Raw genomic sequence first — 16,389 nt, forward strand, 5'->3', positions numbered from 1 at the left:
ATACACTTTTATTCATGCATTTAGTTATCAAAATTAAATTTTTTATTTGAATAATCAAATAAAAACAAAAATCATGCATATTATACGACTAACAAGATATTTTACATAAACAATTAATATTTATAAATCTTACTTTTAATACTAAAAAATATACAGTACTAAATACATACAAAATTCAAATGGTATGTGTTAACACCTAATATTATCCCAACTTTCTTCTCCTTTATTTTATTTATTCAGTATTTATTATATTTTTTAATTTCATTATAAAAGAAAAATCATTAAAAATGGTTTTATTCTTTTCATCACATAACCCATATTTAATTTCAAATCTCATAAGTCCACCTCCTAATCAAGATCTAACTCACCCAAGACCCATCCACATCTCAAGATCCAACTTGAATCACCTTGACATGAAACCTTAGTAACTACATATCTTTATGAATAGGCCATCAACTTCACACCTCATCTTTATCCAACGGGTTCAAACTCGTCTTAGTTCTTCCAATCTCAATTAACTACAGATTTTATGTGCGGCTCCACAAAGAAAGAAAGAAAGAAAGAGAGCCTTCATCTCTTGACTGCACAAGTCTCAACTTGATGATCGCAACAGCATTTTTTCAAAAATAGAACAAGGAAGAGAAGAGGAAGATTTTAGACGCAGTGTTTAGTCAAATAATTTCGAAACCAATTGATTTCTAATGCTACAATGTTACATGGACAAGACTTAACATTATCCAAATAAATATCTAGATGATTGGAGGGACTATTCAAACATTATTTTGCATTACATAATAGAATAAATAACTACTACATGGATACCCAAAAAATAGTTAAGAGAGTTGCATAATACACTAATTGATAGAACTATCTAACATTTCACACGACACATCTTGTATACTCCTTCATCTCCCCATGTCAAGTGCAAATATCGGATCACACCTTCCATTTTTCAAATTCATCCGCTGTTAACATAAAAGAGCTCGCATTTCGATGTCCACCACCTCCAAATTCCTAACGGAAGAGAAAAAGATATTAGGTACAAGTATAACTAACAAGAGTCACATTGAAGATACAATAAGCACAATTTGATAAAGGAACAACCTGAGAGATAGGCGTGGTATCTTCATTCTCCACACTCCTCAGACTTATTTTTAGCCTTTGATCATTTTCAAGCTCTGGTACATTATAAACAACAGCACCAATACCCCTACAAGTAAAAATAAATGCAGAAATCATTGAGAAAACATTAAATTCTGTTTGTGTAAGCTGTAATGGATGATTTGCTGAAGATATTACAGATATTTTGTTTTGGTTCTCCACTAATTGAGGGACTCCAATCATCTTAGCCTATTTCTTTTGTATGTCGGTTATAAGTTCCATGGTTTAATTTTCTACACACATTGTATAACTAGCTTCTTGTATTCAGAGTTTAAGAACACAGTCAGATGGTATACAATTTCAAGAAATTGATTATGTAGATTCTTGGTCAATGCATTTGCAAGATCACAAGATATATAAACATGTAAAACAAGCTTTAAACCACTGAGTGAATAATAGAATGGACTGAAAATTCATGTTTAAGTTCCATCAAGAGTCCCTTATAAATCCTACAAGTAAATCTATACTGTCTTAATTATCTGCTCCTTTAGAAATTCTGAATATATTCGTGGGCCTTTGGAATCTATTTATCAAGCTGATTTCAACTAAATCATCCCCCAATGCGAAACTATAAGTTCAAACCAATGAATGTTGTACCTAAAACAAATTAGGCAGTGATTATGTGATAGGAACTGATTTTACTATGGATTAATAGAGAAAATATTCAAAGAACAAATCATCTTATTACAATCGTAATATGCACTACGCTGAAAGTATAGAAATTGAGAATGAAAATAAACAAATCACAATGTTTGCCTCTAACTACCCAAATGATTGCCTACCCCAAAACTACATGCAGCCTCTAACTTTACCACAATGCTTACAGCACTTGCTTCCACCTATGCAAGTTTGTCATAGCCTACACAATTCCCTCTTCTGCCCTTGCCCATATAGGAGTGCCTAACATTAAAACTACAGAATTGTGGATATTTGGAGTTTTTACTGCATATGCATATATTTCGATACTTTAATTTCTCTCCCCACCTCCACTCTCATCTTCATCTTCCTTTTATTCTCAGGACACCCTAATAATAAAGGAAAGAGTTCCATAAGATCTCATGTTTTCATCCTGTGGAAAGCCCACATTCAGAATTTGAAAATCCTTTCACTGTTACAGAGTTAATTCCAAGGACGAAAAACATACCTAGTCATATAAATTAATTACTGAACTCAATCAAATTAACACTTTGCCCTCGTCATTGGAGGTGTCACAATGGCTAGTGATATGACTAAAATAGTGTATATGCATATGTAAGGGGCAATCCTCACCCTTCATCCTAACATTTGGATTTGAACCTAACTCAACCTCAAAAGTTTACTCATAGGATGAGGGTTGTCCCTTAGATACACTATTTTGGTCATATCATTAATCAATGCAGAATCCCAACACTCACTTCAAAATGCTTTTCAATAAATTTTTTTAGGGAGAAAAGGGAAAAGATAAAAAGCTTTAAATTTCTACTGCACAACCTCTGCAATACTAAAACTAGGATATATCACTAAATAAGGGATTTTCCAAGAACTCAGTTGGAGAGTAATAGCAATATAACTTAACTAACAGTGACAAGAAAATAAAACGAACAAACCTCAAATTCATTTTCTGGCTTTTAGTAGCTAATTGATGTCCCAATTCACTTCTCAACTCTGAAAGAGCAGTATCCGCATTGACAGCCTACAAATACAAATAGTTGAAAATAACAAGATTTTCATTTGTTCTCTCCTTCTAACCAAGATAAGGTTTCACAAAACACAACAAAGACTCAACATATGTATTAGAAATTAGCGGATACATGTGTAACCAAAATTGCAGATTGATGGTTTCAAGAAATTTGACTGCAAAAGCAAGGCATAAAAGGAAGGAGGAGAGGAAATACAGGGAAGAACAATCAAACATACCAGGCAATAACCAAATTCAGCATTCCCAAGGGCAATTTCATATGACTTTCTGAGACAATCATCGATTAGTTTTTGCTTGTCCGATAAGCTCACCGTGCCTGTACTAATAATATTATCCAAGTCTAGTGAAAGCAACTGCCACAATTCACAAGATTGTCAATTATTTCAAGTTTTCAACTATATGCACAAGGGAAAACAATGTAAGCTCATCTCATTATCTTGGTGGAACCTATCCTGCATTCACTTATCCCAGCCACATTTTAAGTGTAAAAGCAAAGAACTATCTCTCCTACTGAGGCAGGGGAAATTTATGCCAACTACTGTACATAAAGTAGAATCATCATAGACAAATTTAAAGCAGAAAACAAGGGAGCAAAACATCTTCAAGCAACTTATCATTTATAAATGTGCATGTTCAATTAGACACCAGTAACACAAACTCAAATAATATTAATAATGATAATAACAAGAGTTTAATTTTGATACACTGTTAGCATAAGATTTTGACACTCTCAACCAATTTATCATAAACATGAGTTTTAATGAAATTATTACAAAAGTAAAATATTTAAAATTATATGACAATCCATGATTGAATGAAAAAGTAAAAAACCTTCACATTGCTAGAGTATTCCAATCAAATTCTAATATAAAGCAGAAAGGTTGGAAAAACACTGTAAGGCAAAGAGAGCATGCAATTACCTGATCAAACAAGGAAGGGTTTTTCCTGGCATCAAATTCAATATCCAAATCCTTCAAACCGCTTCTAAAAGCTTTGCTGTTCGGGAGTCTCCACCTCCAAAGGTCCCCATCTTCAATATACAGAAAAAGTTTCCTGACACGCTCGAATTCTTCGAGAATTGAGGGGTGCTTAACCGCAACATCAGGACTAAAAATCTTATCTTTGAAGTAATCAAAAGCAATAGTAGCCCCACTCCTCTCCATGTCAATAACCTTAACCACATTCTCACCAAGTGAAGCCTCATTGCCTAGCCTCTCAAGAGCAGTTTTGTGATGGTCCAAAACAATCACCCTACACCCCCCAAGAATACAACACAAACAAAGATAACTCAATCCTATAATACTTCCAAGAAAAATAAAAAGTTTCAAAAATGCATCTTGGAATAGGAAAACAGAAGTAATGAAAGCAAGCACCTTGGAACTTTGGTGGAGATTTCCTGAACAAAACCATCGGGCCCCACAAAATCTAAGAGATAAAGATCACCAATTTCATTCAGAGGAAGATCTTCAGCACTGAAAATTGCAACCCAAAAGAAGAAGAAAAAATACATATATGAATCAAAAACCATAGCAATAGAACATATAGCATAGCAATGATTGCAACCAGAATGAAGGGTACAAAAAGAAGATGCTGAATGAAGCAAAAACCTGAGGGGGTTGAAGACAGTGTTGGGAAAGAAAAGAGGAGAGAATGATGAAGTGGCCTTAAAGTAAAGGTGTGCAGCAAGGGCAGCAAAAGCACCATCAGGGCAAGGGTAGTGATAAAGTATAGCAGGTGAACAATGATTGTTGTTATTGTTATTACCCTTCTTCTTCATAATCATGTTAATGGCATTGGAGATGTTGTTGTTGTTGTGCAGTTTGGCTTGTGACAGCAACATGGTACTAGTTCTGTTCTGTTGGATTATGACATGATTCATTCATGAGTCATGGTTATTAACATTTACTGGGACGGCACAAATTCCTAGGCTTTGTTTGGGAAGAGGATCTTGTGCAGTTTGGGAGTAACTGCACAAGGTGAAGTTTCTCTATCCAGTATCCAATGGTTCTTGTTTAATTTTAGTTTTTGAAATTTTGTGAATAATAAAATTGGGGTATTTTTTATGGCTAGGATTGTGTGCAATGGGTAGTATATATATTTACGCAAGTTGTGATCAGATAGAATCGGTTAGGTATTCAGAGACGGCACTTAAAAATAACAAAGAGATAAGGACAGTTATTTATGATTTAATAAATTACTTGTTCATGTCAAAAAATAAATAAATTACTTTGTTTTTTACAGGAAAATAAATTACATATTAGATAATAATTAGATAAATCTAAATAATAAAATAAAAAAAATTGAATTAGTCAAATCTATTTAAAATATATCTTATGTGACTTAATCTCAAATCATATATTTTTATACTTAGATAATGATATATAATTTTATTCTCCTAAAATTTTATAGAGAATATCTCTTAAAAAATATCTTATGCTTTTTCTGTACAACAGAATCATCTTTATCTTATTAAAAAAATTATCCTCTTATATATAGGATGATTATCCTTACTCTTATATTACGTGTTATTACAGTCACTATAGAACGATTGTTTCTAGTTATGAATATAGGTAAGATTACACTTCACAACAAGATGAAAGATGAGTTTTTTGAATAATTATCTCTTCTTATTCGTTGAAAAATAAATTACTAAAAAGTTTAGTATAGATTCAATTATATAGGAGTTTCATGATATGCAAAAAAAGACGTTTCATGATTTTGTAGATAATTCGTATCATTAATATTTTGAAACATTATATTTTTATATAACAATTTGTGTGTATATATTTTTGTAGAACATTTTATGTTTACGTAATCGTCCCCTAACGCTGAATGTCAGCGTGGTCCCTAAGTATGATCGAATTGATAAAAATATGTATCTCTTGTGATGTCTTTCATAAAAATTAATAACACTTCACAAAAGTATGTATTCTTTCATAAAAATATTTGTGATGTCTTTTTGAAAAGTTGTATCTCTTGCTAAAAGGGATAAGACATATATCTCTTGAAATAGTTGTATCTCTTATCTAAAGATTTATGTTAAAAAAAAAAAAAACCTGTTATCTTTTTTTCCGGTGTAATAGAAGGAAAAACAATATGCAAGAACAACGGTAAATATAAAGTAAGGTACAAAATCAAAGACCCTAATTTGGCCCCATCAAAGAGGATAAACCATAGCTAGGCAAGTGATTAACAACTTGATTACCTTCTCTCATAACATAACATCAAGTAAAGAAATCTTACCTAAAGGCATAAGATGAGTTATAAATAACTTTTTTTAAAAATCAAATTAACTAATCTCACCTGGAATAGTTTAGTAGTCAGTCCATTAATTTCAAAAATCATCTCTTATCATAACGATTAAGGATCATTCAAACAAACCTAAGATGAGTGAAAATTATGCATAAAACTAGTTTGAATTTATATTTGTTTTTAATCCAAAAAAACATTTTTTTATTAAAGAAAAATAATTAAATAAATATATATTACGCATAAATATAAATTATTTTATTACTCATTATTAACTTTTTTATCTTATAAGTAGTCATTTATAAGAATTTTCAATTTTTATATCTTAATTTTTTTATTTTTTTGTGAAAACTTAAAATATAATAATAATAATAATAATAATAATAATAATAATAATAATGATGAATTTAAATCCTACAGGTTCAACCACATTTTAGAATATTAAATCCCTTTTAAAAATATTGTTGATAAACGTCATAAACTCAGCAGTCAGCACGTAATGAGCCCTCCAAATTTCTGGTTCTGGGTGTAAAGCAAAAACCCGGTCCGGTCCGGTCCGGTCCGGTCGAGTCCAGCCCATATAAACTTGAACGTTTGTTTGACAGTGCCGAGGAAACATTTGCAATGGCTAACAACGTCGTTGTTGTTCTTAAGGTAGCTCCTGTTTCTCTGCCTCCATTTCCCATAACAAACAATGCTCTCACTTTCAAGAGCCAAAGACACACACTTCATCTGAATTGCTTCCAAACCAAAAACAGAACAACCTCATTCCCTTCTTCCTCGTCAATCCTCAGAAACAAAGCTAGTTGCTCTGTGTTGGCGTGTCTCCCTCCTGAATCCTCAACCTCATCTTCCACTGCTAAACCCTCTTTTCCTTCTCCTCAAACTAAGCTTTATGTCAGTGGTTAGCTACTCTTACTCTTCTGTTGTTGTTACCCTTTTCGTTTTTCTTATCCGAATTTGCCTACGATTGAGAAAGGTTTCAGCTTTTTTTTCTTTTTCCTCTTGTGGGTCTCGTCCCAGTTGGGTGCCGGTGTTGATAATAGTTTTGTTTGCTATTACAAATGGGAAATTGAGATTAAAAAAAAAGGGTTTTCATTTACTTTTAGAATGAGGGCTAGTTTGATTGTGGAGGATGGTTTCGTTATTTCTTTGAAAAAGATGGTTTTACATGGGAGAAAAAGGAAGGGATAATGTTATGGTTTTGGTATGAAGAATGTTTGTCTCTAGTGATTGAAATGGCGGTGCCATGTTTAACTGGTAACTGAGGTTAGGAGGAAAGGGATAATGTTATGGTTTTGGTATGAAGAAGAGTAGTGAAAGGCTAGTATTTTTGTTAGGATTGTTGTGGATTTGATTTTGAGCATAATTCAGTTGTGGGAATTTTGCACTGCTAAATGTTTTTTTATGCTGAAGAATTTAATGTAATGGTGGGAAGGTGACCGGTATCTCTAGATTCTGTTAGGTGTTTAACATCATATCATCTCTTAATTTTTTTCAACTCATAAGGATTCAGAAAGAGAAATAATGTTATGAGAGAATTTATATGAAATTTGAGATTCTACAAGATTACGATCATATTTTTTTTGTTTCAACTGTTAACCTCTTTGGGTCGGTGTTAAGTTATCATTATTTATTTTCTTAATGCATTTACTGTCTAGCAAAAATGTATTTTTTCATTGAGCAACCAACTTCATAAAATAAGGCATTTTCAAAACCTTTCATTGCGAATGATGTAAATTTCATCAGTAATGAACCTTGATGTCACTCATACACCACCTGTGATTGCTTTTGATTCAATTGCCATTTGCCATATTTTGCTACAGTCTACAGATTGTATTCATTATTTTATTGTGAATATATTTTTAGGACGAATCCTTGCAATTTGTTGTGAATATCTTTGGTATTTGATATTTGATTGTGTATATGTATATTTCTGAATAATAACTTTATAAATGTTATTTCTTGTTTTTTCAGGGCTATCATTTCGTACCACTGAAGAGAGTTTGCGAAATGCATTTAAGAATTTTGGTCAACTTGTGGAAGGTAGGAATGGAAAATACTGATGTTTTCCTCTTTGTCAATTATGCTATTTGACTACAATTTAGGGTTCAGTATCTGTTAGCCATGTGCCAGTTCTAATCAATTACACTCTATACTTATTTGCTTAACTTATAACAGTCAAGCTGGTGATGGATAGAATTGCTAATAGACCAAGAGGGTTTGCTTTTCTTCGTTATGCAACTGAAGAAGAGTCGCAGAAGGCTATTGAGGGAATGCATGGAAAGGTATGATTTTGGTTGTTTCCTACGGTGTTATTTTGAAATCTCAGATGCATAAATGGAAGTTTATCTTATCCAGGAGAGTAATTTGGAGAGTTCGAGTTTTTTGCAACTTCCTTTGGTTTGCTAACTTTAAGTAATTTAGAGAGTAATTTGTAGCATTTGCTAAGTGCTAACAAGGCATCCTCTGCTTAACTTTCCTATTTGTAATTACATTTCAACATGCATATATGCACTACACAAAGTGCACATAATCACCTATGGATAGTATTCTAAATTCTAATAAGCTGACTCCTGTATGCACAAAAACACAGGATAATACACAAGCAAATAAAAGCACTTATTTTACAGATAGAGTTTATACGAAATCGTTGCATTGAATTTTATATCGTTAGCATGCCATTAGGTTGATTGACACTGTTGGAATTGTACTTGGTTTCTATATATTTCTTCATTGACTAAATTTTATAATGGGCAATGGCTATCCCAAGGCTTACCTTGGTTACAAGGGTGGATTTTTAAGATTTTTAAAGGGAATGAATAAGAATATAATTATGGTTTCATTTTGTATGTTGAAAACTAATCAAGAAACTAAATTGAACTTTCTAAACGACTCAAAATATGTTGAAGAATTATTCATGAAATTGAGTGAGATGAATCCAATATTTCTAAAGCATCTCTTATTGTTCAATTGTGAAACGGTAAAATTTGATGCAGTCAATACTCAAGATACTATTCACTGTGAACTGTCAAAGGATCACTAGATGTCTAGAAGACAATTTATTTTAATCCCTTAAACGTGATCTGGAACTATTTGCTCCCTATGACTGAGGGTTTAAATTGTTTTAATGTCTTTTATGTTGCAAGGCTTAAAATTTGAATGTCTATTCTTTATAGAATCAGATGTAGAAAGTTTTTTTATTGGGAAGTGTAACAATAACAATGCACTTCACTGTGATTTTCAATGCAATCCCAACTTAACTTTCTACTTGTTGAATCCTTTTTTTTCTTTCCCTGATTGCTATCTTTAATTTACTAAAGAAAGTCTTGCTTTGCTGGAATACTGACAAGAAAGAAACCACTTTTTCAGTTCTTGGATGGAAGGGTCATATTTGTGGAAGTTGCCAAACCGAGATCAGAGTTAGCGCCAAGGAAACAGGAAGACACTAGATTGTAATGAAGATCCAATCAAAGGATACAGTAGCCATATGTTCATCTTGGATTCTTGGTGTGCAATAGGAAGAATCATTGCAGCATTGTACTTGACATTTTATAAAAGACCCCTACTTGATTAAAGTTTTTTGCCTCCCTTATTTTCCACCCCACTGACACTCTTAGGATTCAGCAATGAAAACTCTTTTAAGCACCACGGCCATTTCTGCAATATATTGCCAAATTTATGCCATTTGTGCATAATGTACTCGTTGACAATGTTACAAATGTCAATGGCGTTTCTTGAAGTAGTTGTTATCAGAAATCAGAATTTTGTTGCTGACTTGCCTTAAATTGATTACTAATGAATTTTAATCTTAAATGTATACCGTATGATGAAGTTATAGGACAAGTTGCTTGTGTTTGAAGTATTGTCTTAACACTTGACCAAAATACAGTACTGAATTAAGAGATATAACTTTCTTCTATCAAATTTTTTATGATCAATTTTTTTATGATGAAATGTTAATTGTTAGTATTATTAGTTTGTTTTTGTTAGCGAAAGAATTTGAATTTGCAGCCATTCATTCCTTTCCTTGTCCCTTTGTCACTAGATCAAATTTATATCTCCTATCAAATCATTATTGGGAAACATTGTATAGAAGTGAATTGCGTAACTATTGAGACCAAACATTGAGCAAAAAATGCTTAAGATTCCACTCCCATAATCAGCTTAAAGGATAGGGAACAAGCACAATTGCACAAACACTGAAAATTCAACAATGAAGAAACAATGTTTAAAATCTATTATTAAAAATATGATACAGAAAGAAAATCCAGATATACAAATTGGTAAGGTAGTCATCACCACATGGCACTCTTTAAGCTTTAATTCATTGACATCATTTGTTTTCCAGAGCCAATTGTTATGACATATATGATGTCTAGTGACATGCTGTGCTTGTCCTCGCTTCCCTAGAACACCCCCATCACTGATGCAATCATACAACTAAAAAGACACACAGAAGCCAAGAGTAGAAATAAAACAGTAATGACAGACTTGCTGCTATATGTCTCTATTTGGTTAAAGTAACTGTAACATGATACGAGCCAGAACAAACAATGCCACAAGCCCCCGCTTGAATTATTGGACATGAAGTGTTTTCAGGAGAAAGAAAGAAAATATGGGAAAAAAGAATTGGAAATCAGATGCTTGTCAATTAGACAATTAGATCACAACTACCTAAATCAGGTCCTTATTTCTCAGTTTTTTCTCTGATTAACACCATGATTATGAATCATGTAAAAATGGAATGTAAGGCTATGAGCACACACGAGCTCGTTGCCCCTCCCTCTCTTCCATATCAACAATTAAAGAATTTCCATCTCTTTCAGATAAACATCTTTTATATGGTACAAACCCCCTTGCACGCTTCTGGGGTGCAGCTCCTTCCTTGTGATATTTTTGACACTTAGAATCAACAGCATCTGAGTTCTTGCCTTGGTTTTCCATGTCACAAACTGATTCAGTGTTGGAACCAGTGCAACAACTCTCCTCCTCTCTTGTTCTTACTTTCAAAGAGGGCCTAAGAGGCAAGGGATTTAGGACCTGATTGCATGGCCTCAGGTAGAAAGGTGGAAGGCCTTGGTACAAACTCCACTGCGGAAAAGATGCATCAGGTGCACATTCACTGAAGCATAGGTTCTCCTTTGGGGGCTCTATGCTGGTTGTATTAGCTCCATCAGCATCAGGTGTTATAATCCAGTTACCACTAACCACACCAAGTGATAATTGTGTATCTACTTGCTTGGATTCTCCTGATTGGCCAAGCTTCTCATTCTCAACATCATCTACTTCATCAGACTTCACAGTTATTGGCTTACCATCATCATCATCTATGTTCAGTGACTTCTGATTACCTACCATAGAGACCGTTCTTCCAAAAAGCTTAATACTAGTGGTTTGTGGCATATTGGCAGCATCTTCTATGAAAGTGTCCTTGGAACTAAACTCAGGCTTCTGCAGTAACACATAGAATTTGAAAATCAGAAAAACCTTAACCACAATAGAGTTCTATTATCAATTTATTTCAGAAGCTAAATCATAGAGTATCATGAAGCTTATCATACCATGCACATGTTTGGGTTAGAAACAGTGGATAAAGGAAGTGAAGCTGGTGATGCTTTCTCTTCCTCCTCGGATGCTTTGGATGTCATGCAATCATTTTCCTTTTCAGCAGGTGATAAGCTGACTGAGTGAATATCAGTGGTGCAAGAGTTTGGTGAAAGGCATCTGTTAGTCTGCTCTGAAAATTGAGACCCAAATGCTTCCGAACCAACCGTAGATAGCACCGAGGTTGGAGATGGGGTGTCTTTCTCTGCAACTAACAGGTTTGTAGATGGAGATATTTCTGTTTCATTTGGTATGCAGTGTCCTTTGAAAGAGTTAACTGATTTACGGGGATATGGATGCAGGGGTTTCCTCTTAGGCCGAGGAGGAGGTATGTTAATTGGTTGTATAGAACTCTCAGCGCTGCCCTCAGATTCCCTCACAACCTGAAACCAAGTAAAGTGAGTGATGTGTGAGAACACAGAAGTGAACAAACTCTCTAACTTTAATGCTATTAAATTGAAAATGATCAAAATCCTTTCGAGTTATTTATAGTAGGTAAAGGTCTGTGGAACAATCAAAATCCAATTCTATGTTAATGGCCTCCATGTTACCGGTGAAAATAATCTACTGAAATTTAAAATAAAAAATAATAATAACCTTAGAGAAAAACTTTTGAGCATGGCTTCGAATCTGAACAGCATTTTTGGTACCTATATGCTCTGCATGAAGAGAAAATGAGTTTCATCTGACTTGAATGCAAATGAAAAAGTCATTTGTTTCAGATGAATAAATCAGGCCAAAAAGTTTACCTTCAATTTGGCGCCAGCCACGACCATACAATTTCAAAGCTTCAAGGAACTTTTGATGCTCTTCCTCAGTCCACTTCTCCCTTTGTTTAGTAATGGTATATGGTTTCCTCACCTGGTGGGAATTGAAAGAAGTTTCAGGAATCAAAAATAAAAGTGCAACATAAAGGTAGTTTTTCAGCCATATTTCTCCATGAAAAGGGAAAGAATATTTTAATTTGTGAAGTAAAGCAACCTTGGGAGTTTGGTTGTTTCCAACAGAAGGTATATGAGCAACATTTTCGGATTGCTTTTCACCATTGGAATGGATGTTACTAGCTGAGCCAAATATGGTTGATCTTGTGCTTTCTATTTGGTCCTACATTCAATAGAGCAGATGAATTCATAACTTTCCTCCAATGAAAAAATGGAAATAAAAGAAAAAGAGAATGATAATTTCATCATGAAAGAAAATGATGCTCACTAGAATATATTTCAGTTCCTTTTAAGAAATAAAGTCACTGGATGAATTCATATTGAAATTCTCTTTTTTCCTATTAAAAGAGGAGAAAAGTCTCCAGAAGAGTGAACGTAAGATGATTGAGACCTGCTTCCAACCAAGCAGCAGCATATTATATAGAGTCTACAAGAGTTTAGTTGTCATCTCTTTCAAATACACAAGCTAACCAATGCAACTACACTCAACCCAAAGCAAATATACATTTATATTCTATAGGAAGAACACTATCAATAATGTCATATATGAAAAATAATCAGCTGATGCTGACATGGTTCCTTCTACGTAATCCCCATCCAAAGCTACTAAGGGGGAAAGGATGAGTTGAAGTTCTCTACCACGTTGCATGGATATGGGTATGACTTCAGTACCCGACAGGCTGACATGTAAGGTTTTAAATTTAGATTCGAAACTGTGATTGCAGCTACATTGACCACATTTATCTACGATTTTTCATGACGTCAAGGTTCTCTGGATGCGATAACGTTCAAATATTAAAAGTACAGGTCCATTAATACACTTTTTAAATCACATAAACCAACAAATAGAATAAAAGATTTGTAAACTGTTGTGAAACATTCACAAGGACAAATGAATTTGATCGAATAGAGAAACAGAAACAGACAAACGGATCAAAATGCGGGGGGGAATCTTATCCTTCGTTTAGAAAAAATGATCTAGTTAGTACATAAGACAAACCTAACCATAACCCAAACTACACCTACATTAATTAGAGTCATATCCATGTCATGAATCCATTGTTCTTTTAACAAGTACCCAATTACCAAATCATGTAGCCATGCTTCATAAGTCCCCTATATATTTAGAAGCCACTGATGAAATTCATCTACCTTTTCCCTCATAAGAATAAAATCTCAAAGAAGTACTAGAATTTTGAATTATGATGACAAGATCAAACATTGAATTAAGCAGTAATCTTAAATTAGAAACCAATAAACTGGAAATTGGAAAAGAAAAGCACTTTAAAGTTTACACAATCATAATGGTGTAGCAACTTAGATGCTGATAAAGCTACCACTTAAACACCATTTCAATTAATTCTTTTAAGAGATTAAGGATTGAACAAATCTAAGAATCTTCCAATCCATTTTTCATACGACATCCAACATGAGCCACAACTTCAACACAAATAAAAGAAAACAGAAACAACCCCAACCTCAGTTCCATGTTTCTAATCATTAAACTCTCCAATAAGTGCAAAAATAAGAAAAAAAAATTCAAAGGGTGTTCTAAAAAAAAGTGGCAGCTTGGAGTGTTCCTGATTATACCTGCATCTCCATTGGAGCAAAATGAGAATCGGCTCTGCCTCAGAAAACACCCAAACCTCCACAGAGACTAACCCCAGCAGCCAACAACAACAACAGCTGTCAGCAATCAAACCACACCAAAAAAAAAAAAAGTGAATTTTTTTTGCCAAATAAAAAAATCACATAACATTGCTCATAATCCCTATACAAGATACTTTAAAATAACCACCTCAAATTATTTCTTTAAATAGAACTTCAACAACCAATGCACAAATCAGATCAATCATTTATTAATGTAAAAAAACATATGAAGAACTGAATCCAAACTATGTTTGTTCTTGTTCCAAAAAAAAAAACACACGCACAAAATAGAGAACAATGAATACCTTTGAATTTCAGACACCCCCGATTTGTGAATTATCGATTCAACAGTAAAAACGCGAAATTTCTCGGAAAAGAAGAATTTTCCGAGAAAATGAAGGCAACTGGAAGAGAACAACTGAAGAAGGTGTGAGCAGAGAAGAGGGGTGGGGGGAGAAGGAGAGAGATTATAAATTAGGAAAATAAAAATAAAAAATTAGAAAAGGGGAAAAAAGGAGAGAGTGACACGTCAGATAAGGAAAACATTTTGGAAGAAAAAATAAATGGAAAAGAAAATTCCTTGGAGGATTCGAGAAGGCACAAAGGTTTTGTGGCTGAGAAGGGTCCGGGCCCAAAGACACGTGGCGAGTGCTTGTGATGTCTGGTATTTAATTTTTTATTTTTTGGTTGCGAAAAAGAAAAAAAAAACATTTGGTGGAAAATGTGGTGCTGCAGATTTGATTGTGGAAGGCGTGAGTGCTGAGAAGATAATTGAGAAGATTTTTATTATATTAAGATATTTTTTTTTGCTTGTTTTTTAGTGTGCCTTTTTTGACTTATTGCCATTTTGGATTATTTTTCTCCCACGCGCCTTTCTAGCATGTGAATCTCAGTCTTAGACCTAGCTAGGGTTTCATAGTATAATAATAATAATAATAATTAAAAAGTTAACTAAGAATTTTGACGAATTTTATCTATGGCATTAGATACTTAAGTGTTAAAAAATTTAGAATTATGAAAATGACTCTTACAAATTGTTAGTACTTTTGAATCTAAAAAAAATCAGTTTTTACAATGTTTGTAAAAATATTTAGTAAATAAATAATAATAATAATAATAATAAATATAGCAATTGACAAGAAGCCTTATTATTGATATAGAAGACTTTTATGGTTTGTTACTTTGTTTGATTTAGGAAAAAATAGAAGAAGAAAAAAAGAAAGAAGAAGGGAAGGAAAAAGAGTAAAAAGTAAGATGATTTTTAAATTGTTCAATAAGAAAGAAAATTAACTAATAATTAGAAGTAGATTAAAAACTGTTATTAAAAATTTATATATCTATGCCATCATGTAGACACTTAAAGACTAAAATTGTTATTATGAAATGACTTTTTCAAACAATTACTTTTTCAAAAAATCAGCTTTTACGATGTTCGTAAAATTGTTTAGTAAATAAATAAATAAGAATAAATATAGTACTAGTAATTGACAAGAACTTCCATTAATTTGGCATAGGAAAGTTTTAAATAAAGTAGTTCATATTCAGAGTTTTAAAGGACTGTATATTAAAAGAAGATAATGTTTTTAATGACACCAGTTAATATTTAACACGTCAATTATGTGAGTCATAAGTCTATTCATGCTTGTCTTAATAGGAATTATTAATCATAGTTTTCTTTCAACTAGTTCAGATCAAAGGCTAATTATTTTATGTTACAGTCACTAGCACTAATAAATTAATAGCGTTTACTTTAGCATAAGGGGAAGAGTGCAGGGCATATATCAAAATCCAACAAATTAAAATAACACACTTCAGGTGATCCAGCAAAATCTAAGGCGAGTGTTGAAGAGTACTTGTCAAACACGATGCATTTTTCTTTCTAGTTCTGGGAGATAAATGTCAAATTTCGAGGCCACACATGAAATGTGACAAATGTATCTGTGAGATAAATTGCTGCTATGTAATAAATATTTCGAAAATCTGCAGACACTTTAAAGATATCGGAAATATATACTCACATTTTATCTTATCACGGTATATTAGGTGAATAAATAGATATAAATTCAATATTATATATAATTGATATATTAAGTAATAAATTAA

The 16,389-nt window shown here is 32.9% G+C and overlaps 3 protein-coding genes across 6 annotated transcripts; 1 reads left to right on the plus strand and 2 right to left on the minus strand.

Moving 5' to 3' along the window:
• Window positions 1-767: 767 nt before the first annotated feature.
• Window positions 768-4,896, minus strand: LOC100779281 (uncharacterized). Its single transcript, XM_003548264.5, has 7 exons — window positions 4,447-4,896; window positions 4,213-4,311; window positions 3,760-4,090; window positions 3,058-3,192; window positions 2,748-2,833; window positions 1,105-1,210; window positions 768-1,014 (listed from the first exon to the last, which is right to left on the minus strand). The coding sequence occupies exons 1-7, from the start codon at window positions 4,716-4,718 to the stop codon at window positions 937-939; spliced, it is 1,107 nt and encodes a 368-aa protein (XP_003548312.1). The 5' UTR covers window positions 4,719-4,896; the 3' UTR covers window positions 768-936.
• A 1,801-nt stretch (window positions 4,897-6,697) lies between these two features.
• On the plus strand, window positions 6,698-9,828 carry LOC100305561 (RNA recognition motif-containing protein). The gene is made up of 4 exons (NM_001250179.2): window positions 6,698-6,992; window positions 8,066-8,134; window positions 8,270-8,376; window positions 9,461-9,828. Exons 1-4 carry the CDS (start codon window positions 6,713-6,715, stop codon window positions 9,545-9,547), a joined length of 543 nt encoding a protein of 180 aa, NP_001237108.1. The 5' UTR covers window positions 6,698-6,712; the 3' UTR covers window positions 9,548-9,828.
• A 477-nt stretch (window positions 9,829-10,305) lies between these two features.
• LOC778089 (protein REVEILLE 7) lies at window positions 10,306-14,777 on the minus strand. 4 transcript variants are annotated; one of them, XM_003548266.4, is made up of 7 exons: window positions 14,592-14,777; window positions 14,227-14,322; window positions 12,677-12,799; window positions 12,445-12,556; window positions 12,293-12,354; window positions 11,653-12,078; window positions 10,306-11,542 (listed from the first exon to the last, which is right to left on the minus strand). In XM_003548266.4, exons 2-7 carry the CDS (start codon window positions 14,236-14,238, stop codon window positions 10,844-10,846), a joined length of 1,434 nt encoding a protein of 477 aa, XP_003548314.1. In that variant the 5' UTR covers window positions 14,239-14,322; window positions 14,592-14,777; the 3' UTR covers window positions 10,306-10,843. The 4 variants fall into 4 exon arrangements, with proteins under 4 accessions (XP_003548314.1, XP_014624432.1, XP_040866604.1 ...); XM_014768946.3 differs by having other exon boundaries at window positions 14,227-14,293; window positions 14,592-14,749; XM_041010670.1 differs by having other exon boundaries at window positions 12,445-12,799; window positions 14,227-14,293; window positions 14,592-14,752.
• Between the last annotated feature and the right edge of the window lie 1,612 nt (window positions 14,778-16,389).

This window comes from Glycine max, chromosome 16, assembly GCF_000004515.6.
Source record: "Glycine max cultivar Williams 82 chromosome 16, Glycine_max_v4.0, whole genome shotgun sequence".
In the NCBI taxonomy this organism is placed as follows: Eukaryota; Viridiplantae; Streptophyta; class Magnoliopsida; order Fabales; family Fabaceae; genus Glycine; species Glycine max.